Source organism: Eubalaena glacialis, chromosome 7 (genome assembly GCF_028564815.1).
Source record: "Eubalaena glacialis isolate mEubGla1 chromosome 7, mEubGla1.1.hap2.+ XY, whole genome shotgun sequence".
Classification (NCBI taxonomy): domain Eukaryota; kingdom Metazoa; phylum Chordata; class Mammalia; order Artiodactyla; family Balaenidae; genus Eubalaena; species Eubalaena glacialis.
In genome coordinates, this window is record NC_083722.1 from 74,130,076 (window position 1) to 74,153,922 (window position 23,847).

The window sequence follows — 23,847 nt, forward strand, 5'->3', positions numbered from 1 at the left end:
CCTCCCGGGCAGATTTTATGTATTTTGTTTTACAAAGAGCACCACCTTTTAGGCACTGCTGAAAACTTGGCTTTTTATTTCTGCCCATCACTGGAGAGTCCCCAGTGTCACAGTTGGAGAAAGGAAGTATGCCCATTTTTCACATTGTATGCCATGGCTTGTTGAGCAGGTGTTCAGAACGCCAGGGGCTTCACCAAGGCTCTGGGAAGGTCCCTCTTCCCCCCCAGAGTTGGATTTTGCTGGGGTCTGGAGCAGTGCCGAGCTCAGACTTAGTGGCGGACATTGCACTGGGGACTGGCACAGAGGAATGAATTACCCATTCCCACTACCCATTTCTCAGCAGGAGAGCTTCAGCAGTGTCAGTCAGGCAAACAGTGGTGAGTTCAGCTGAGACATATTCTTGGGCTACCCTTAGCACTTGCTGGTATTCCAGAGGGTATAATGTGAGTGTGCATGTGCAGTGTTGAAATGAATGGCTGTGTCAGGAAGACTGGGTGACTCTGACGTAGTCTTTTTTCTGGTTCCTCAGCACCTTCTCCTCCCACCATCTTCTGGCCACAGGCTCTGTGTGACCATGGTTGAGTGTTACCTCTCTTTAGGCCTTGGTTCTGAAAACTGAGGAGGAGGATCTCTGTAGTGCCTCCATCTCTGGATGACCAAGTGTGTGAGTATGAGACTATGTGGAAAGCCTTCCAGAGGGATGTTCTAATAGTGGTGTTTGGATGCAGCCTGACAAGTTCCTAGCACAGGGAGGCGTGACCGTTGTTTATAGGAAGCCAGTATCAGAAAGACACAAGGCTGCTTTTTGCCAGTTTGCAAAAAGATCTTTTCTTCCCAGAACATGGAAAACCAACACATAGCAGCAGTTGGAGTTGTGCCCTGGACAATGCCTGCTTGCTAAATGCAGAGCACTTAGTCATGCCCATGAAACAGATACCCCGTGTCATCATATGTCCACAGATAGCATACTGAGCTTATGTTCCTGGTAGGACAGGGTGTGTCTCATACTGTTGCTGTTTTCAAATAAGCTGAGAATTTTTAAATGTAGAATCAGATTAGAAAAGCAAAAGATCAACTGGATCTAATAAGTAGAAAAATAAGTACACAAAAGAATAAAGGCATCAGAAGAAGATTAAAAAAAAAAAAATGTCCTGTATCCTCTCCATTCATTTATTACCTGTATGCTTGGCATACATCAGTGATTGCAACAGGTGCATTCCTGCCCTTCCCTTCTACAACTTACAGTCTTGTGGAGTGTTGGTTGAGCTGAGCCATTTACTAAATAATAGTTAATATGTATAAGAAAGGAAAAGTTATAGAAAGCACTATGCAACAGTAAAGAAAACACTAAAGTTACAATTTAAGATAGTATAAAACAAAAGACTTAGAGAATTTAAAAAATTAAGTGATAAAATAAACTATAAAAGGGGTACAAAAGCACAGACAATTAAAAAACTGGGAGATATTAAAAAAAAAAAAAAAAACAGAAAAGAGCTTGAAGAAAAGCCTTAAATTTGGGGGCAGTTTATAAGGATCTGAGGAGAAGACCTCCACCCAGGATACGGAGAACACCAGGTGTTGAAGAGCTGGGTGTTTCCTTCCTTGCCTTTCCTGGTAGAGGACCTCACAAAGGTCACTGGGAGTTAAGTGGTTCTTGGAACTGATGCCTGCAGGACCCCAGCTTCTAAGTCCGTGATCATTTGGTGTCCCTCTCGAGAAGTGTGGCACGTAACACTGCTGGCAAGTCTGGTGGGCAAAAGTGTTTTTCATGTTGCTTTAATTTTCTTTTCCTTGATTACTAGTGAGGTTGAGCATCTTTTTGTATGTTTATTGCTTTCAGGTTTTCTTTTCTGTGAATTACTTGTTTGTTATCTCTTCAACCCATTTTTATTGTTTTAGGGCACTTGATATATTTTGATAGGGATCCTTTAGCTATCACATGCACTGAAAAAGCTCTCTCCCAGGCTGTGGTTGGTCCTTTTTATTTTCTTTATGGTATCCTTTATTGTACAGAAATTTAAAATTCTAATTCAAATTTATCCTTTTTTTTTTAGGTTAAAACATTTTTTTGGAAATAATTGTGGATTCACATGCAGTTGTTAAAAATAATACTGAGAGATCTTGTATGCCCTTTACCCAGTTTCCCCCCATGATAACATCTTAAATAATAGTACAATATCACAACCAGGATATTGACATTGATACTATCAAAATACAGAACATTTTCATCACCACAAGGATCTGTCACGTTGCCCTTTCATAGCCACATCTTTCCCTCATGTCCTAACTCCCTCTTTAATTCCTGGCAACCACTAATCTGTTCTCTGTTTCTATAATTTTGTCACTTCAAGAGTGTTATATAAATGGGGACTTCCCTGGTGTTCCAGTGGTTAAGGATCCGAGCTTCCACTGCAGGGGACATGAGTTCAATCCCTGGTCAGGGAAGTAAGATCCTGCATGCTGCGCAGTGTGGCCAAAAAAAATTTTTTTTTAAATAAATTTATTTATTTATTTATTTTTGGCTGCGTTGGGTCTTTGTTGCTGTGTGCGGGCTTTCTCTAGTTGAGGAGAGCGGGGGCTACTCTTTGTTGCGGTGCGTGGGCTTCTCATTGCGGTGGCTTCTCTTGTTGCGGAGAGCGGGCTCTAGGCGTGTGGGCTTCAGTAATTGTGGCGCGTGGGCTCAGCAGTTTTGGCTTGCAGGCTCTAGAGCGCAGGCTCAGTAGTTGGCGGAACACAGGCTTAGTTGCTCCATGGCATGTGGGATCTTCCCAGACCAGGGCTCGAACCCGAGACCCCTGCATTGGCAGGCGGATTCTTAACCACTGTGCCACCAGGGAAGCCCTGCGGCCAAAATTTTTAAATAATTAATTAATTAATTAAAAAATTAATGTTATATAAATGAAATCATATACTGTGTAACCATTTGGGATTAACATTTTTCACACCACATAATTCCCTTGAGGTTCGTCCAAATTGTTGAGTGTGTCAATTCAAAAGTTCATTCCTTTTTATTGCTCACTAGTATTCCATGGTATGGATGTACCACAGTTTAACCATTCATCTGTTGAAGGGACGTCTGGGTTGTACCATTTGTTGAAAATGGTTGTACCATTTGTTGTACCATTTGTTTCTCCCCCATTTAATTGCTTTGTACCTTTGTCAAAAATCAGTTGAGCATTCTTGTTTAGGTCTATTTCTGTATTCTGTATTCTGTGCCATTGATTTATGTGTTTGCCCCTCAACCAATACAGTCTCTTTTTTAAAAATATTTATTTATTTTCCTTATTTTTTTTTTGGCTGCATCGGGTCTTAGTTGCAGCACACGGGATCTTTGTTGAGGCATACAGGATCTTTTTGTTACAGCACGTGGTCTGCTCAGGTTTCTCTAGTTGTGGCACTTGGGCTTCTCTCTAGTTGTGGCACAGGGGCTCCAGGGCACATGGGCTCCAGAGCGCTTGGGCTCTGTAGTTTGCGGCATGTGGGCTCTCCTGTTGAGGCGCGAGAGCTCAATAGTGGCACGTGGGCTTAGTTGCCCCACGGCATGTGGGATCTTAGTTCCCAAACCAGGGATTGAACGAATATCCCCTGAATTGGAAGGTGGATTCTTTAGCACTGGACCACCAGGGAAGTCCCCACCAATACAGTCTTGATTACTTAGCTCTCTAAGTCGATATTAGGTAGAATAATTCCTCTTTAATCTTCTTTTATTTTTTAAAATTTATTTATTTGGTTGTGCCGGGTCTTAATTGCGGCAGGTGGGCTCCTTAGTTGTGGCTCGTGGGCTCCTTAGTTGCAGCTCATGGGCTCCTTAGTTGCAGCTTGCCAGCTCCTTAGTTGTGGCGTGCAAACTCTTAGTTGCGGCATGCATGTGGGATCTAGTTCCCTGACCAGGGCTCGAACCCAGGCCCCCTGCACTGGGAGCATGGAATCTTTACCACCGCGCCCCCAGGGAAGTCCCTAATTCCTCTTTATTCTTCTTGTTCAAAATTGTTATTGTGTTGAGAAGCTGGAGCTGGTGTATTAAATTTAAGAATATGCAGATTATGACCTGCTGAATGAGGGGGCACAAGCCATCCACATGAGGTCAGCAGGTAGCTCCTTCAGCATCTGAGCTCCCAGTTTGGGGAAGTGAAAACCATAGGGTCGTTTTGATTGAAGGTGCAGTTCCAATCCACCCACACAAAGGAAGTGAAGTCACAAGGTCTATTACTTACAGATCCCAGAAATAGGGGGGTGGGCAATGAGCCAGGGGAAGGGCAGTCATCCGTCTCAGGTCACAAGCGAGCAGGAGATAGAGAGCACCTATTACTTACATGGTGGTTGGGGCAGAGGTCCCTTATTTTTCAGGGGCTCAACTCTAAGTGGATATTTTAAAAGATGCCCCAGGAAAAGCAAAGTGGGAATTTATGGTGGGAATCTTAAGCTCAGATCCTTATTGGAATGTCCAGACTCTGGGAAATGCCTAGGCAGCAAATCAAAATAATTGTTTTTCTCATCACAGCTATTTTATTTTATTTTTAACATCTTTATTGGAGCATAATTGCTTCCCAATGCTGCGTTAGCCTCTGCAGCACAACAAAGTGAATCAGCTACATGCATACACACATCCCCATATCCCCTCCCTCTTGCGCCTCCCTCCCACCCTCCCTATCCCACCCCTCTAGGTGGTCACAAAGTACTGAGCTGATCTCCCTGCAGCTGCTTCCCACTAGCTATCTATTTTACATTTGGTAGTCATCACAGCTATTTTAGTTCCTTTGCCTTTCCATATAAATTTTTCTAAATTAATTAATTAATTTTTTGGGTTACATTGGGTCTTCATTGCTGCACGCGGGCTTTCTTTAGTTGCGGCAAGTCGGGGCTACTCTTCGTTGTGGTGTGCGGGCTTCTCATTGTGGTGGCTTCTCTTGTTGCAGAGCACGGGCTCTAGGTGCGCGGGCTTCAGTAGTTGTGGCATGCGGGCTCAGTAGTTGTGGCTCACGGGCTTAGCTGCTCCGCGGCATGTGGGATCTTCCTGGACCAGGGATCAAACCTGTGTCCCCTGCATTGGCAGGCGGATTCTTAACCACTGTGCTACCAGGGAAGTCCTAATATAAATTTTAGAATAATCTTGTCGCTGTATACAAAAATTCTTACTGGGATTTTGATAGGAATTACGTTAAACCTTGAATTAGTTTTCTAGGGCTGCTGTAAAAAATTACTACAACTTTAGTGGCTTAGAATAACACACACAATTATTCTCTCATAGTTCTGGAGACCAGAAGTCTAAAATTAAGGTGTTGGCAAGGGCTGTGCTCCTTTTGTGGACTCTGGGGAAGAATCTATTCCTTGTCTCCTCTAGCTTCTGGTGGCTGCCACTATTCTTTGGCATTCCTTGGCTTATGGCCACATCACTCCAATCTGTGCCTCAGCCTTCACATCCCCTTCTCCATCTGTGTGTGTGTATAATCTCTCTCTGCGTCTCTCTTATAATGAAAATTGTGATTGGATTTATAATCATCTCCCCAGGTCAAGATTCGTAATTTAATCACACCTGCAAAGACTTTCCTTGTAAAGTACATTTGCACATTTTAGGGATTAGGACCTGGTATCTTTGGGCGACCATTATTTAGCCTATTACAAACCTGTATATCAGTTTGGGGAGAATTGACATCTTTACCGTGTTGAGCTTTCCAGTCCGTTAACACGGTATATCTTTCCATTTGTTTGGATCTTTGATTTCTTTCACCAGTGTTGTATGGTTTTCAGCATACAAATTCTGTACATGTTTTGTTAGATTTACACCTAGATATTTCATTTTTTAAGCAATTTAAATGGTATTATCTTTTAAATTTGGTGTCTGCATGTTCATTTCTAGCATACAGAAATACAACTGATTTTTTAAAAAAATAAATTTATTTATTTATTGGCTGAGTTTGGTCCTTCTTGCGCGTGGGCTTTCTCTAGTTGTGGCGAGTGGGGGCTGCTCTTCGTTGTGGTGCGTGGGCTTCTCATTGTGGTGGCTTCTCTTGTTGCTGAGCACGGGCTCTAGGCATGCGGGCTTCAGCAGTTGTGGCTTGCGAGCTCTAGAGCGCAGGCTCAGTAGTTGTGGTGCACGGGCTTAGTTGTTCCGCAACATGTGGGATCTTCCTGGACCAGGGCTTGAACCCGTGTCCCCTGCATTGGCAGGCGGATTCTTAACCACTGCGCCACCAGGGAAGTCCTACAACTGATTTTTGTATGTTTGTTTTATATCCTGTGGCCTTGCCAAACTTACTTGTTAGTTCTAGGAGTTTGTTTTGTGGATTCCTTGGGATTTTCTACATAGACAATTATGTTATCTGCAAGTAGGGAGAGTTTTATTTTTTTAACTTTATTTATTTTTGGCTGTGTGGGGTCTTCGTTGCTGTGTGCGGGCTTTTCCTAGTTGCAGAGAGCAGGGGCTACTCTTTATTGCGGTACACGGGCTTCTCATTGCGGTGGCTTCTCTTGTCGTGGAGCATGGACTCTAGGCGTGTGGGCTTTAGTAGTTGCAGCACACAGGCTCAGTAGTTGTGTTATGAGGGCCCCAGAGCACGTGGGCTTCAGTAGTCGCGGCACGTGGGCCCAGTAGTTGCGGCTCGCGGGCTCTAGAGCGTGGGCTCAGTAGTTGTGGCACACAGTTTTATTTTTAAGTCCCTACAGTTTTATTTTTTCCTTTACCATCTACATGCCTTTTGTTTCCTTTTCTTGCCTTATTATGCTGGCTAGAACTTCTAGCACTATGTCAAATAAGAGTGGTAGGGGACTTCCCTGGTGGTGCACTGGTTGAGAATCCGCCTGCCAATGCAGGGGACACGGGTTAGATCCCTGGTCCAGGAAGATCCCACATGCTGCGGAGCAGCTAAGCCCGTGTGTCACAACTACTGAGCCCGCTCTCTAGAGCCCACGAGCCACAACTGTGCTGCAGTTACTGAGCTTGCATGCTACAATTACTGAAGCCTATAGCCAGCGCTCCACAGCAAGAGAAGCCACCGCAATGAGAAGCCTGTGCACCGCAACAAAGAGTAGCCCCCCCTCGCCGCAACTAGAGAAAGCCCATGGACAGCAACGAAGACCCAACGCAGCCAAAAAAAAAAACAGTGGTGAGAGCAGACATCCTTGCCTTGTTTCTGATCTTAAGGAGAAAGCATTCAGTCTATCACCATTAGATGCTCTTTATCAAATTGAGAAAGTTGTCCTCTGTTCCTGTGTTTCTGAGAGCGTTTATCATGACTGGGTGTTGAATTTTGTTAGGTACTTTTTCTGCATTAATTAATATGATCATGTGATTTTTGTTCTTTAGTCTGTTAATATGGCGGATTACGTTGATTGATTTTCAGATATTGAACTGACCTTGTACCCTGAAATAAGTGCTACTTGGTTACGGTATATAATTCTTTTTATATATTGCTAAATTCTATTTCTTAATGTTTTGTTAAAAATTTTGTGTCTGTTCATCTGCATTTTCTTCTTTTTTTTCTTTTTTGGTATGGTCTTTGATGTTGGTGTCAGGGTAATGTTAGCTTCATAAAATGAATAGGCAAGTGTTTCTTCCTTCTACTTTCTGGAAAAGACTGTGTAGAATTGGTGTTAATTCTTTAAATATTTGGTAGAATTTATTAGTGAAGCTGTCTGGGCCTAGAGATTTCTTTTTGTGGGAGTTTTTAAATTATAAATTTTTTAAAATTACAAATTTTGAGGAATTGGTCTGTTTCATTTGAATTATCAAAATCTGTGAGTTATTTGGTAGTATTTCCTTATTATCCTTTTTGACGTCTGCAGGATCTGTAGTGATATCCCCTGTCTCAGTCCTGATATTGGTAATTTGTTTATAGAAATTTGTCAATTTTATTAATCTTTTCAAAGAACCAGTTTTTTGTTTATTGATTTTTTTCTGTTGTTTTCAATTTTATTGATTTCTGTGCTTTACTGTTTCCTTCCTTCTGCTTGCTTTTGGTTTATTTTGCTTTTTTTTTTTTTGAGATTCTTGATGTGAGAGCATAGATTATTGATTTGAGACTTTTCCTTCTTTTTCTAATGGTTTCAGTGCTATAAATTCACCCCTAAGAGCTGCTTTAGCTGTGTTCCACAAATTTTACTATAACCCCACAAATGTATATTTAATTCAGTGTAACATTTTATTTCCCTTGAGACTTCCTCTCTGACACAGGAATTATTTAGAAGTACATTGTATAGTTTTCAAGTTTTGAAGATTTTCTTACTATCCTTGTGTTACTGATTTCTAATTTGACTCCATTGGGGTTGGAGAACATTTCAGTATTATTTCAGTTCCTTTAAATTTGTTGAGATTTTTTTCATGGCCCTAGATGTGATCTCTCAGGGTATATGTTCTGTGGACATTTGAAAAGAATATATGTTCTGTTGTCAGGTGGAGTGCTCCATAAATGTTGATTAAATCATATTGATTGATAGCATGTTTTAGTTCTTTTGTACCCTTGGTGATTTTCTTTCTAGTTGTTCTATCATTTGTTGAGAGAGTGATGTTGACATTTCCAACTAGAATTGTTGATTTGTTTATTTTTCCTTTCAGTTCTATCAGTTTTTGCTTCTCATGGTTCTGCAACTCTGTTGTTTGGTGCATATACATTGAGGATTAGTATTCTTCTTGATGGATTGACCCTTTTATCATTATATAATGTACCTCTCTGTCTTTGATAATTTTTTTTGTTCTGAAGTCTACTTTATCTGATATAAATACAGCTCCTCTTGCTTTCTTTTAATTATTGTTTGCATGATATATCTTTTCCCATCCTTTTACTTTCTACCTATCTTTTTCATCTTGGTGTTGTCATCTGTTGATTGTCTTTTTTTCATTCAGTTTGGGATCTTCTTGGTTCTTGGCATGATGAGTGATTTTTCAGCTTTTTTTTTTTTTTGGGGGGGGGGGGGCTGTACCGCATGGCTTGCAGGATCTTAATTCCCTGACCAGGGATTGAACCCGGACCTACGGCAGTGAAAGCACCAAGTCCTAACCACTGGACTGCCAGGGAATTCCCATGATGAGTGATTTTTGATGGAAACTTGAACAATTTTGTATTTTGTTCTGAAACTCTAGATTCTGTTTTAGCTGGCTTTTGTTTGACACTTGTCCGGCAGAGGAAGGGTAGAGGAGGCACTGCCTGATTACTGGGAAGTTTAGATAGAAGCCCAGGTGCCCCACTCAGCCTTTGTTGACACCTGAAGGCAGGTGAAGTCCTTGTTACTGCTGGTTGAGGGTGGGAGTTCTAGTTCCCTAGGCCTCACGACTGCTGAGCAATGGTTAAAGTTCTGACTCTCCACCAGTCTTCCTCTGACACCATCCCAGCAGGGATGGGGAGAGGCTCCTTCTTATTGCTTGGGTGGGAATATAGAAATCCAGGTTCCCCTTGTGGTTTCCACTGACACCAAGGGGCTGAAGGTAGAGGGTGGTGCATTGTTACTAGCCAGTGAGGATGAAAGTCCCAGCTCCCTCCCCAGTGGAGATATTAGGGTGCCTTGTTACAGCCTCATGAGGGTGGAAGTCTTGGCTCCCCACTTGGCCTTTGTCGGCATGGGTGGGAGTGGGGCCACAGTTTTTTCTGTGGTGTTTTGCTAGCATAGAGCTGTTACTGTCTAAATGTTTTATGTCTTGCTAGGTTACCCCCTTCTTGCTCCTTTGGATAAAGAGAGCAGACTTCTGTTAGGACGTTTTTTGTTTCATCTGTTGGCATTTCTGGGTTGCCAGCTTCTTCAGCTCCCAATTCTGGTATACATGAGGCAAAAGAAAACCCAAGGAACTCACTGCTGTGTCATTGCTTGAATCCTGGGGTCCCTAGCTGGTCTGCCTTCTTCTCTTGACTGTTTAAGAGTCTCATGTTTATTTTATATATATAATATCTAGGATTTTCCCTTGTATTTAGTGGGAAGCTAAGGAGAAGTACATCTATTTCACCTTCCTAGAAGTGAAAGTCCAATGGTCTTTTTCTTTTACGTTTTGTGTTTTTTGATATCTTTTAAAAATGAAATCCTTCCTTATTCTGACATTCTGCTATATTCTAAACATTTTAAAGTTCTGCTTTTTACATTTATGTATCTAATCCACCTGGGATTTATCTTGTTTTTGATGGAGAAGTGACAGAAGAACCTAATTGTGTTTTTTTTCTACATAGATAGCCACTTGTCCTGGCGCCTTTGAACAGCTTCTTTGCAAGCAGGTTTTGGGCTCTCCCTCTGGTTCCACAGTCCAGTGTCTACTCTGCCCCATGTGACACTGCCTTAAATACAGTAGCTTTGTGATAAGTCTTGGTTTGGTAGGATAGGACTCCCAGCCCTCAAAATTGTTTTACTTTCTTGGGTTTTGTCTTTGTCTCATGACTTCTAGTTCAGAAACAAAATAAGAACAGGAATAACGAAGTCAATAGCAAAAAAAACCTTTTGGCATTGGCTTGGATTTGCATTGACTTTAGAGTACGCTGCCTGTTTCAGTGGCCTTGTTTTCTTCAGCAATTTTATTTACTTTGCATTACCCAGGTCAAAAAATATCACATGGCTCCTCAACAGCTTGGCTCAGGGCAGGGCTTCATCGTTTTCCAGAATGGGAAATTGCTTGTGATGGCTGTGGCCACCTGTGGGCACCCAGAAACTCCCACAGTGCATCTGTGTGGCTGCCAGCCTTAGGGCAGGGTCATGAGCTGCTTGAAGCTGGTGTGGGGGAGAGGGGACAATGTGCAGGGTTTTAGTCCCTGTTGGGGGTGGGGGGCAAGAGAGTTCAAATAAGTTTTGTTCACTAGCACTGAGTTAGCAAGTATATGCAATATGTGGGGTGTAAGCAGTGGGTGGTTGCCACACTTCTCTGTGCAAATACTTGGCTTTTCAATTTTTTTCAAAAGTATTTTTGAAAAATATTTAATAATTGTAATATTTGCCACATTGTTTTATCTCTATATATGCATGCACATGGGTTTTTTTTCCCCTTGGACCATTTCAAAGTGAGTTGCAGAGATTTTTGATACTTCATCCCTAAATACTTCAAAATTGAGGACAATCTGTTATCGAGCCACACCACCATCATCTCACCTAAGAAAATTAACAATAAATCTAATCTCCAGCCCACATGCACAATTCCTCAGTTATCCCTTTGGGAGCTGGTCTTGTGTGTTTTTTGTTTTTTTTTAAAAGTAAATCCAACACAAAGGAACCTATCTATGAAACAGAAATGGAATCAGGGTCATAGAGAATAGACTGGTGGTTACCAAGGGGGTGGGGGGTAAGAGAGGGTTGGATTAGGAATTTGGAATTAGCAGATGCAAACTGGTATATATAGAATGGATAAACAAGGCCCTACTGTATAGCACAGGTAACTATATTCAATATCCTGTGATAAACCATAATGGAAAAGAATATGAAAAAGAACGTACATATACGTATAACTGAGTCACTTTGCTGTACAACAGTAATTAGCACAACATTGTAATTCAACTATACTTCAATACAAAATAAATTTAAAAAGTAAATCCAGGGTCCAGTCAAGATGTACACACTGCATCTGGTTGCAGTCTTTAAATCTAGAATAGTCCCCATGTATTTAGAGGCGTCAGATTTGGAAAGACCAGACCAGTTATCTTGTAGAAGGTCCCACATTCTAGATTTGTCTGATTGTGTCTTCATGGCCCTGTGTTTCCTATGAACTGGAAGTTAGTTCCAGAGCAGCACTACTCAACAGAAATATAATGTGATCCACATATGTCATTTAATATTTTCCGGTAGTCACATGAAAAAAAAAAAAATAAGCAGGTGGAACTAATTTTAATAATATATTTAATATCTTTATTATGTACTATTTATTAATATTTATTTACTTAACTATACTTAATATTTTTATATCTAAAATATTATTTCAATATGTAATCAATATTTTTAAAGTATTAGAGATTTTACATTCTTTTTTTTAAAATTAATTAATTTATTTAGGCTGTGCCAGGTCTTAGTTGCAGCATACAGACTTCTTAGTTGCGGCATGCGGACTCTTAGTTGTGGCATGCATGCAGGATCTAGTTCCCCGACCAGGGATCGAACCCTGGCCCCCCTGCATTGGGAGTGCAGAGTCTTACCCACTGGACCACTAGGGAAGTCCCTAACGTTCCTTTTTTGTACTTAGTTTTCAGAATCCACGGTGTGCTTTATACTTAATGGGCCAGCCACATTTCCAGTGTTCAGTAGCCACATGTAGCTGGTGGCTCTGTACTGGACAGTGCAGGGTGAGACTTTATCCAACTCAGAGTAGATATTTTTGGCAGGAAGACTTAGGGGGTAGTAACTGCCTGTGCTCAACTTTGAAACCATGGAAGTTGCTGAAGTCTGAGTCTACTCTTCTTCTTTTTCAGGCTTTGGGTGCTCTGGGATGGAGCAGGTGTGCAGAGGCTGAGGACCCAGTTCTGGGACCACGTCACTTGCTTCCTTTCTTAGACTATCTGCTTGAGCAGACTTGAGCCCGGGATGAGGATGTCTGTGGCCCTCTCGCTGCTGCTCCCCCTCTGGGGGAGGACCTTTCTCCTTCTGCTATCTGTGACTGTGACTCAGTCCCGCTGGCCCAGTGAGCCTTCGGAGGCCGTCAGGGACTGGGAGAACCAGCTCGAGGCGTCCATGCACTCAGTACTCTCAGACCTCCATGAGGCTGTTCCCACGGTGGTTGGCATTCCTGATGGCACCGCTGTCGTCGGACGCTCATTTCGAGTGACCATTCCAACAGATTTAATTGCCTCCAATGGAGAAGTCATCAAGGTGAGACTGGATATAAACTGTAAATGAGGAATAATTCTCATCTTCCATTTTAGTTTTGATTTTAGTGTTAATTTTAGGTTTTTTTAGTTTTATAGTTTAGGTTTAGTTTTTCAATTTTCGAGGAATTCTGAGCTCAGTTCTTCCAGGACCTGCTAAGTGTTCCTTAAGAGAGGGACAGCCGCTGACGTTCACTAGAGGGTCCCCATATATCTCAGAATAGCATCCTAAACCTTTATTTTTGCTCCCATTTTGAGGGTGTCACCATTAAAAAGCTTTTACATACGTACTCTGGAAGATCTTTTGGTCATCAAGTTAGGGATTTGATGGAAGGGCCTGTGTATAGGAAATGGTCTGCTTTCATTAACCATGGGATTAAACCCAAGAAATATGGAACTTTTAAATGCTTTGAATCTTTTTTTTTTTTAATATTTATGTATTTATTTATTTATGGCTGTGTTGGGTCTTCGTTTCTGTGTGAGGGCTTTCTCCAGTTGCAGCAAGTGGGGGCCACTCTTCATCGCGGTGCGCGGGCCTCCCACTATCGCGGCCTCTCCTGTTGGGGAGCACAGGCTCCAGACGCGCAGGCTCAGTAGTTGTGGCTCATGGGCCCAGCCGCTCCGCAGCATGTGGGATCTTCCCAGACCAAGGCTCAAACCCATGTCCCCTGCATTGGCAGGCGGATTCTCAACCACTGCACCACCAGGGAAGACCTGAACCTATTTTTTAAAAATAAGGTATAAGTGAATATTGGAGTTTTGCTTTGCTTTGGTGTTCTATGTTTACTAATGTATTTGGTCACTTAAGAACCAAAATTAGTACTTAAATTTCAGCCTCGCCTCATCTCCTTTTGGGGAGGCAACACAGAAAACAAGGGGATCTGAGATCTTTGTAACTGAAGAGTGTCTTGTCCAACCCAGGGTGGAAATTAGTTGAAACAGGAAGCTGTTGTGTGAAGAAGTACCATCCCTTTGTCTGGGGTTGTGGGACCTTGGAATTTCCCGTGCTTCCTGATTGAGTTTGCATGGGAGCCGTGTGGGTGGGTGGGGTGTACTCCTCAAGCTATGAACATCTCCTAGAGCAGATGTCAGCACACTTTTTCTTAAAAAAAGCCAGATAGTAAGTATTTTTTTGGCTTTGCTGGCCATATGGTTTCTGTTGCAACTCCTCAACTTTGCCAGTGTAGTATGAAAGTAGCCATAGACAATATGCAAGTGAATGGACATGGCTCTGTTCCAATAAAACTTTTTTTAAAAAATAAATTTATTTATTTATTTAATTTATTTTTGGCTGCATTGGGTCTTTGTTGCTGTACACGGGCTTTTCTCTAGTTGCGGCGAGCGGGGCTACTCTTCGTTGTGGTGCGTGGGCTTATTGCTGTGGCTTCTCTTGTTGCGGAGCATGAGCTCTAGGCGCATGGGCTTCAGTAGTTGTGGCACGCGGGCTCAGTAGTTGTGGCTTGTGGGCTCTAGAGCGCAGTAGCATGGGCTTAGTTGTTCCATAGCATGTGGGATCTTCCCGGGCCGGGGCTGGAACCTGTGTCTCCTGCATTGGCAGGCGGATTCTTAACTACTGCGCCACCAGGGAAGCCCCCAATAAAACTTTACTTTTAAAAACTTTACTGAAACTGAAATTTTAATTTCATGTGATTTTCACGTGTCAAGAAATACTATATCTTCTTTTGATTTTTTTTCCCCTCACTCGTTTAAAAATTGCAAAAAACATGTTTAGCTCATGGACTGTACAAAGACAGGTGGCAGCCCAGATCGAACCCGCGTCCCCTGCATTGGAAGACAGATTCTTTACCACTGGACCACTGGGGAAGTCCCATGGCCACAGTTTTCTTTTTTTTAAATAAATTTATTTATTTTATTTAATTTATTTATTTTTGGCTGCATTGGGTCTTCGTTGCTGAGCGCAGGCTTTCTCTCGTTGCGGCGAGCGGGGGCTACTCGTCGTTGTGGTGCGCGGGCTTCTTGTTGCAGAGCACGGGCTCTAGGCGCGCAGGCTTCAGTAGTTGTGGCTTGTGGGCTCTAGAGCACAGGCTCAGTAGTTGTGGTGCACAGGCTTAGTTGCTCCACAGCATGTGGGATCTTCCCAGACCAGGGCTCGAACCCGTGTCCCCTGCATTGGCAGGCAGATTCTTAACCACTGTGCCACCAGGGAAGTCCTCATGGCCATAGTTTTCTAACCCTTGGCCTACAGCATTCTTTCCCCAGAGGTGTGGCTTGAATATGAATTAAAAGTATTCCAAGGTCTATACTTTGTTATGGTAGTTTTTAATATCTGTTTTGCACTTAGATTTCTACATACACATAGTGTTCTGGCTATTTATTGGTATGTTTAAAGCATAAGAACATAGTGGTTTGAAACAGCCAATTTGTTTTGCTCACAGTTTTGTGGCCAAGAATTCAGGGATTTAGAGCTCATCTGGGAATCTCATCTCTGCTGCACATGGCACTAGCTAGAGTGGCTTACCTGGGCCTGGAGGATCTACTTCCAAGATGGCTCATTCATGGCTGGCAAGTTGGTTCTGCCTGTTGACAGGGAGCTTACCTGGGGCTGCTGATCAAGGTCCTTGGTTTCTCTCCATGTAGACCTTTACACAGATACTTGGATTTCCTCACAGTACAATAGCTGGGTTCCAAGATTGAGTATTCCAAGATACAGGAAGTGGAAGCTGCCAGTCTCTTAAGGCCTGGGCTTGGAAACTTGCACAGTGACACTTCTTTGTACTCCATTGGTCAAAGCACACCCAGGCTCTAATGAGTCTTTACCAACTTGCCTCTCTCTGACCCACAAGCCCCAGGCATCTAGATTAGAAATGGTCACAAATTCCATGCCACTTTTCTCATTGAGAGGTGTGTCTATGCCCCTTTCCCTTGAATCTGGGCAGACCCACTCCTCACCTGACCCTCCTTGTGTTCTCTTCCTTTTCCTTTTTGACCCCCTCTCCTTAGCTCATGACTCGTTCTTAGGGTGGCCTTGTGTTCTCAGAGGTGGTCATACTTCCGAAGATCCTGGCTCAGTTCCATGGAGCTCTTTCTAGTTTGTGGAGTCTTTGAGAAAGATTTCCATGTAATCTTCATAACACCCCAGTAAGCCAGTTTCTAGTTTATTAGATGAAAAATGGCGTTTTTGGAGGTACATTTCTTACCCAGCATCAAATTTCATCTTCTGAATATCCAAACCCTGTAGTGATTACCCTTGTTCCAGTGGCCACTGGAATGTTGTACATGGATTAGTCTTGACCAAAGGTGCCTTGAGTCGATACAGTGAGCTGAGTATTTGCTGTATCTGGCAGAGGGACATTTAACAGGCTTATTCACTGGGGGAGCAAAGAGATTTTACTAGGAAAACAGGATTTTATCTGAGCATATCTATCTGTGGAAAGCAGACCATTTAGTAGATGATTAACCTGTAGAAAAACAGGTGAAAATGTGTGACTCTTCATCCCGAACAGTCTTGACATCAGGGTTGTGTGGGGTGGGAATCAGATCAGAAAGCCTGACTTCCTTCCTGGAGCTTTGGTTTCCCTATGTATAAAACAGGATTGAAAAGTCTTTACACTAAAGGAGTTGTTTTTTCCCCCCCCCATTATAATAATGATGTATAAATGTACATTGTAGAAAAAGGGAGAAAAAAAATCTCCTGTGGTTCCTACCACTAGCATACTCCTCCATCATTTTCTGCGTTCATCAAGAGGTGTCCGTGTCACATACACACACAGACATTTTAGACAGACCTGAAATCATGCTCAATCTATTTTTTAACCTTTTTTTCATTCACTGTAGTTTGAGTTTTTTTCCTTGGTTATTAAGTATTCTTTGGGAATGTAACTTTTAATGGCTGCCCAATATTCTTGTGTATGTGAGGAATATTTCAGATCTTGGTCCCAAGGAGCCTTGTTGGGGTGACCTGCAAATCATATCCATCACTATTACTGTCATCCAAACTACCACTCGCTCACCTCTTCCCAGGCGCCCTGCCTCTGTTCTTAACCCCTTAGTCTGTTCTCCATACTGAGGCAAGAGACATCTTTATCTTTGTAAAGCTTACATCTGCTAAAAACAGGCCTCCCCTACCCCCCTGCCCTTAGGATTAAGCCCTGTTTGATCTGGCCTCTGGCCTCTTCTCTCTCCCCTTTCCCTTTGCATACCTTGTCCCAGCCACACCAGCCTCTTTCTGCCCCACAGATATGCCAAGCTCAGGGCCCACCCCAGGCTGCTGGCTCTTTTTTTCTTCTGTCAGCATGGGTACAGCCACCTCTTTCAGGCTTAATTTCAGCATTGGAGCCCTTTCCCTCCACCCTGATGAAGGCAGATTTCTCACAAAACCCTGTGTTATCTTCTTAGCAAATTTTTGTACTTGAAATTCTTGTTAGTCTGCATGTTTGATTCCAGTCCCATAGTAGGCCTTCAAATGTTTTTGGGCTGGCAGAGGGAAGGAGAACCCCCTCAGTACCTGCAAACCTGCTTTGGATTGTCAAAGCCTACCTGCCAGGGACTTATCTGGTGGTGCAGTGGTTAAGAATCCACCTGCCAATGCAGGGGACACGGGTTCAATCCCTGGTCCAGGAAGATCCCACATGCTGTGGAGCAACTAAGCCCATGTGTCACAACTACTGAGCCTGTGCTCTAGAGCCCACGAGCCACAACTACTGAGCCCTCATGCCACAACTACTGAAGCCTGTGCGCCTAGAGCCTAAGCTCTGCAACAAGAGAAGCCGCCTCAATGAGAAGCCCGCGTGCCGCAACGAAGAGTAGCCCCCACTCCCCACAACTACAGAAAGCCCGCGCACAGCAACGAAGACCCAACACAGCCAAAAATAAATAAATAAAATAAATTTATTAAAAAAAAAAAAAAGCCTACCTGCCTGTTTGTAGGAAGAAATGCCAGCCTATGTCAGGGCAGTAAGAGACTAAGCTTGCCTAAGCCTCATGTGGGGTTCCCAGGTAAGGGTCGGCCTTCCAATCAATTAGCCGAATTGCCTAATGAGGACTCATAGGCAGAGCATGGTCTGTCCTGAGACCTGATGAGATTAGGTGGGGTGGTTGTCATACTTGCTGACTGGTCAGGAGATGTGCATGGGGGTTGGTGATAGAATAATTCAGTGTTTGTAACAGACCATGTAACAGTCTATAGAAGGGGTAGAAAATTAAGTCTCATGCTAAGTGAGCTGCACTGGCTACCTGCCAAGCCTTGTTGGACCTGTGTGGGCTGATGGTTGTGGTATTTAAGGAGATTGTGGCAACTTTGGGAATCACAGTGACAGAGGAAGTGCTGCTTGGCATCAGCCAGGTATGCCCATTGGGTAACATCAACTCCTAAAACAAGCACTTCCCTATATTTTATACACCAGGCTTCAAGGAAGCAGGTCAGGAGAAAGAAGAACGGGACATGCCTGCCTGGAGGATTAGCCCTGAGGTCCTGGATCTTTTGCTCTCCCCCACATCTGAGACTCTTTCATGTCCAAACAGCCCTTGTCCAGTCTCATCCCAGCCAGCACCTATTACTTCCCTGCTGTTCTCTAGCTCTACCTCAAGAATCAATTTGCTATTACTGACCCCATTTTAACTCCCAAATGGACTCCATTGATCTGATGATGTAAGAAGGGGCTACGAGCTACCTCCAGACCTTTGTGGCCAGCATGACCTTACTGAAAGACCTGTGCCTTGGGTCTCTCTTCTTTTCTCCTGTGGCCTCAGGACACCCTAAAGGAGATGGTCCTGGCGTGTGCTCCCTTGGACCAGACTAGATGCCTGTATGCAAAGCTCATCCCAGGTCTCGACTGTTCTTTGCTCTCACAGGAGTCTTAGGTCTTAGAACACCCTCTCTCTTCATCAGGGTCTGTGGGTATAGGTCCCACGGAAGCCAGCTTTGCCTTTGCTGGGCAGATCCTAAGCTGTCCCAAGTTGGCCATAGTATAAGTTACCCCCCTGACTTCCCTCAGGATTGGCGCCGGCTCCCTAAGGGTGCCTCTCCTTTGACTTGAGTGTAGGACTGGCTGAGGAAGGTGATTATATGGCTGGAGATGTTCTAACTCCTCCTCTCTGGGGTGGTCAGGAGAGAAGTCTTTGCATCTCATGAAATGATTGGGCTACCCCTCTAGAGCCCCCTCAGATGTCTCATTTTGGTAGTGCCCATGAGGATGGCTTTTCATCCCTGCTTCCCTTTAGCCTCCTTGTCTGGAGACAATGTGGAATTTCTCTCAGCCCAAGATGTCAGCAGACTGGGAGCAGCCCTTCCTGGGACTGTGCTCTCATCTGCTGGCATAGGCCCCCAATTGTTCCCATGAGAACAATGGGTACTCTTTTTGGCCAGGAAGGGGAGCTCATGAAAGGAGTATTTCTTTGGATGCTTGAGAGCTTTGTGGCAACCCCGCCTGCATGAGATGAACTGCAGTTTCTTCCTGCCTCAAGTGGGTGTTCCCTGGCTCTGAATTGATCCCTTGTGAACGGAGCACACTGGGAAATGCGGGTTGGCGAAGGAAGGCATCCTTGGGGGTGGGTTGTCAGAATGGCATTTGCCCAGACATATCAGCTCAAATACTTATTATTGAATATATAGGCTTCTATGTTTTAGGAAAAAAATTACTGACAAGGACTGAAAACATGACAAAGTAAAAATAGTTGATGTCAGGGCTTGGGATTGAGGGACTGATTCTGAGAATTTTATTAGTGGCTATAACTATGCTAAGCTGTCCCTTACTTTGGGGGGAAAATGATTAATTTTTGTTTTCAGATGAGAACAGTTAACATCGGATAAAATGCTTCATAATTCAGACCAGAGGGGCACTGATGGGGCTGGACAGGTTGTGTTCAACATGTGATCCTGCGGCCTTGGCCTTTGTGGCAACAGCCATATTCTGGTTTGAGGTTTGAATGTCAAGCAACAGAACCAATGATTGTCTCTCATGGGTGTGGCTCTGCTCTACTCGGTAAAGCAAAGTATGTCTACCCTGGTTCTACCCTGGTTCCTCACCTTCTGTGGGGGCAAAGTCTTGGCCTTTGACCTCAAGCCAGAGGCTCTTCCTGTTGACATGTGCCATCTCCCCACAACCCAGCCATGTGACTGCCCATGTGCATCATTTGCAGAAGCTGAGCTTGGCCACAGAGCAGATTAGTCTCACTGTCATAGTCCATGGCACAGACACAGGATCACCCTGAATGCGAGTCAGCACCATGGGGGCTTCTGAAACGTGACTGGAAGCTGACTCCATCAGAGGGACTATTTCCTGCCCCCCTGAGCAAAGGAGCCCACCACACAGTCGGCCTGCCCCAAGGAGGCCTTGATCACCTCATGTGTGAGTGCCTCCAGGGTGTTGCCTACGGTACCCAGCCATAGACGGCTGCGGGTTGGCTCAGCTCCGCAGCTTGGGTGAGGGGTGAGGGGCTGAAGGGTCCAGGAGCCAGTGACCAGGTCTGAGGGAAGGCAGGGACTTTGCCAGGGCAGGCTGCTAAGAGGCCCAAGCAGTGGGGTGTCACAGGGCAGCAGTTTGTGCCACTGTGAAATGGACCACTGAGAAGACCCTCTGGCACATCTGTTGGGGATTCAGGGAAGGTCCCAGCCTGAACCCCTGGGGCTGTCCTGTCTTGAGGTGTTGGTTGGAAGGTGCCACCACTGAGGCTCAAAGGACCCTCCAAAAGGTTTGTAGTGTGGGGGAATTCTCACCAAATGCAGTTTCTTGATTATACTTTATTCCTAAGATCCCTCTTTGCTGGCCAGCATCAACTCACCCAAGTGACAAGGATATGAAAGTGCTCATCCATCTTTCTGGAACTTTTGCTTGCCATTTCTAAGTCCCATAACTCCTGCATGGGTAAGATACCACCTTGTGGGTTCTGAATGATAAAGCTTAGGTTTTCTTGGTTTTAGAAACCAGTGGTCATATAGTTAATTAAGCCCTAGTGAGAGTCCAGCTCCTCAGTTTTGATGGGCAGAAATCTGCTCTTTGATGAGGGACTAAGTAATATAAGCTCCTCTGCCGATTTGTTCTTTCTCCAGGTATGTTATGCTGATTTGGAGTGAGAGACTCTACTTGCGTTGCATGGTGTTTTAGCACAGGTGCTGTATCTTTATCAGACCAAGTGTTTGACAGTCTACTGTGCAAGAGAAGGCTCCAGCGAAGAAGTTGAAGAGAATGTCTGAGAACTGAATAGGAAGTCAGTTACTAGTCATCTGCTAGTATAGACTGAGGAGTGACCAAAACCTTCACGTTTGGCAGTTCCCCAATCATTGGTCATGGTGATTAATTGTGGGCATCGCTGGGCAGGTAGTCTTCAGAACTCCTTATGTGTCTGCCCAGGTTTTGTGGTTTTGATTCTTAATGTTTTTGGATGTACTTTATGGATCAAAATTTCTAAAATTGGGTGTGTGGCTGTTCAAGATCTTGTTTTCCTCAGTGCTGGGCTTGCCTTCCATCTCAGAAGCATGTTCTCTCTGAGGGTTGCTGAAACTGGAAAGATTTCTGGCTCTTTCTGAGTGGCCTGTGATCTAGAGCCCATGATCTCAAATCAGGCTTCCTCCTGCAGTTTCTGCCTCCTGCAGGTGTTCCCATTGCCTGAAGTCTCCTTTCCAAGATGGCTGCTTTATAAGGTCAGCAAGGGAGTGTTGGTATTTAAGGATGGAGGGTGACTTGAAAACCTGGGGGTGCCTTGAAACCCTGGGGGAGTTCCATGGCCGGGGACAGCCTGTCACCCCAAATACATGTGCTGGTGTTATGAGCACTTCACACAGAGCTCTGATTCCTGCTTCTTGCCTGCCATTTCTAGCCTGGCAGTCCTTAGAGGGTCAGTTGTGGGTGGTTACAGTACAGCTAGGACAGAAATTTCTATATGAGTAAACTAAAGATTCCAAGGATAGTCGGAATCTCATGTGCAAATATGCCAGGATCAAGCACATCTCTTTTAGACTTAGAGGATGTGAGTGCTGGCTTTGGGCTGTCACCTGCAGCAAGTTCTCCCTGCCCTCTATGCCCCTCAACGTTTTCATCCACTCTTAGCAAACAGGTCTTAACAGGTAAGCAAGTCCCTGAGGGTCCCCAGCCTTGGCCGTGTTCCCCTATAGGGTCCTGGCTTCCTCTTCCTGTGGCCTCTCCACTTCCCTTTGATGCTTTGAGTTTCTGCTTTGGGGTATGAACAGGGAGACAAAGCCTCAGTGTGTGCTGGGTCCAAGCCCATTTGGGAAAGAGGATGGGGGAGTGGAGCCTGGACACGCCCTGGATCCATTCCTGCAGCAGCCTCACAATGTGTACTGTGTCCTCTTTCAGCCCATAGGGGCGGGTGAGGAACCAGCACTGACAGAGTCCAGCGTGTGCCTGGCCCTGTGATCATACAAGGCTGGCATCTTTTCCCCCTTCTTACATGTGAGAAAGCTGAGGCTGAGGTTGGATGAAGCCTCAGACTGCCTGGAGATGGGGCTTCCCTTCGGGTATGGTGTTTTTATAGAGATGAGTCCTGGCTTGTCATGGGGGCTGTGTCTCTGAGAAGGAACTTTCATATCCCACTTCACCCTTAGGCCCTGAGAGGAAAAGTGGTCTAGAGCCTGGAAGTTTTGCAAGCTGGGGAGGATGTCCAGAGTTCCCATGGACTGAGGGGCTCCTGCTTTGTCACAGTAGAGCAGGTGTTGCATCCCAGAGCGTTCCCTCAACTGAGTGCCCTTGAGAGGGAGGGGGGCCGCTAGTGGAATCCTTTGGGGACTGTGGACACTGCCAGACCTTCAGGCATGTTCAGACTTCCCAGTTCAGGGGCTTTCCCTAAATGGCCTTGAAAATGCAGAGATGTCAGCTTCCCTGTGACTTGGGTAGGCTCCTTGTGGAACTCAGATTTGTTTTGCTTCCTGTGGCCTTTCTATTAAAATGAATCATTGCCAACCAAAGTGCTGCCTGGACCTGATGTTTGCAGTACCAAGATGCTCAGAGATGCATGGATTTTAGAATGTTCAGGTTAGAATCTCTCCTTGTCTGAGGAGTACCCAACACACCGGGGACTGTTTGCTTCCGGGTGTAGATCCAGGTTGAACACCTATCCTGTGGCCAGGGTTCCAGTACCCTGAGGAGCCAGAATTTGCAGAAGGGAGGGCAGGTGCAGGGTGGAGTGGCTTGGCTCTGTTTTTCTGACATGGCTTATCCCAAATGTTGTCTCTAAAGCTGTGGGTAGACCATAGTGAAAGAATTTGTTTCAGTAACCAAAATGAAGCTACACAGTTCTGCTCTTCCATCGCCCAGTTTGAGATTGAGCATTATAACTTGCTTTGGTGAAACCTGGGGTTTTCTTTAATGTTTGTTATTTATGTTACACGTTATTAACATGTTAAAATGTTACTTGGCGTAGTTCAAATAAGTGTATATTTTCTAAGTCTGGCTGTGTGGGAGCCTTGACCAACCTGGGTTTATGCCTTAGGGCATGTCTGACAACAGAACTGTGGCTGTTGGGGGTCAGCAGAAAGGGAAGCCGAGCCAGCCAGGGAAGCTTGAGGAGGCGAGGGCCCTTCTCTGTTCTCTCTGTTATAAAGTGCCCTTACGTAATTGAGACAGACTTGAAAAAGCACTGGTGCTGCTTACTCATCTGTGCTGATGGAACACATGGCACTGGGCACAGGGCTAACTGCCTGGCCACTGAGGCATATCCCATGGGCCTGGCCAGCCACTTGGCACCCATCTGGAGCCTCTCCTGGTCTCTCTTGGCCCTGTTCAGTCTTCTCTACAAGTGGCTTCTCCTTGGCTGACTTCATCCAGAGATCCATTCTTGGCCCTCCCTTTCTCCTTTCTCTGCCCGATCTCTTGCAGGTGTGCTCTCATTCCAGTGGTAGTCATTGGGATGGAGTGGGCTTAGGAGAGATACCCTTGGGTGGCCGGAAACCTGGGTCCACGCCCTGGCTCACCTACTCTCTTCCTCTCAGGAAGTTCTTACCCCACCCCTGTAAAACATCTCATGGTTCCCTTGACTACTCCATTTGGCCTTAACATCTTTGCTTCACATTTTTTGCAAAACTAGATCATTCAACCTTTGCTTTATATGTTTATATGTGGATGTGGCAGTTTTTGTATTTAACATAATTGAACTGAAAAAATTTAAAGCATAGGTTTTT

The 23,847-nt window shown here is 44.5% G+C and overlaps 1 protein-coding gene across 8 annotated transcripts in view; it reads left to right on the top strand.

The window, feature by feature from the left end:
• Positions 1-23,847, top strand: part of DAG1 (dystroglycan 1) — a 61,963-nt gene that overhangs the window by 31,533 nt on the left and 6,583 nt on the right. For all 8 annotated transcript variants that reach the window (XM_061196819.1, XM_061196813.1, XM_061196817.1 and 5 more), the window contains one exon: positions 12,363-12,759. In XM_061196819.1, the coding sequence (XP_061052802.1) occupies positions 12,475-12,759 (285 nt within the window). In that variant the 5' untranslated portion in view covers positions 12,363-12,474. The remainder of the gene's footprint in view (positions 1-12,362; positions 12,760-23,847) is intronic.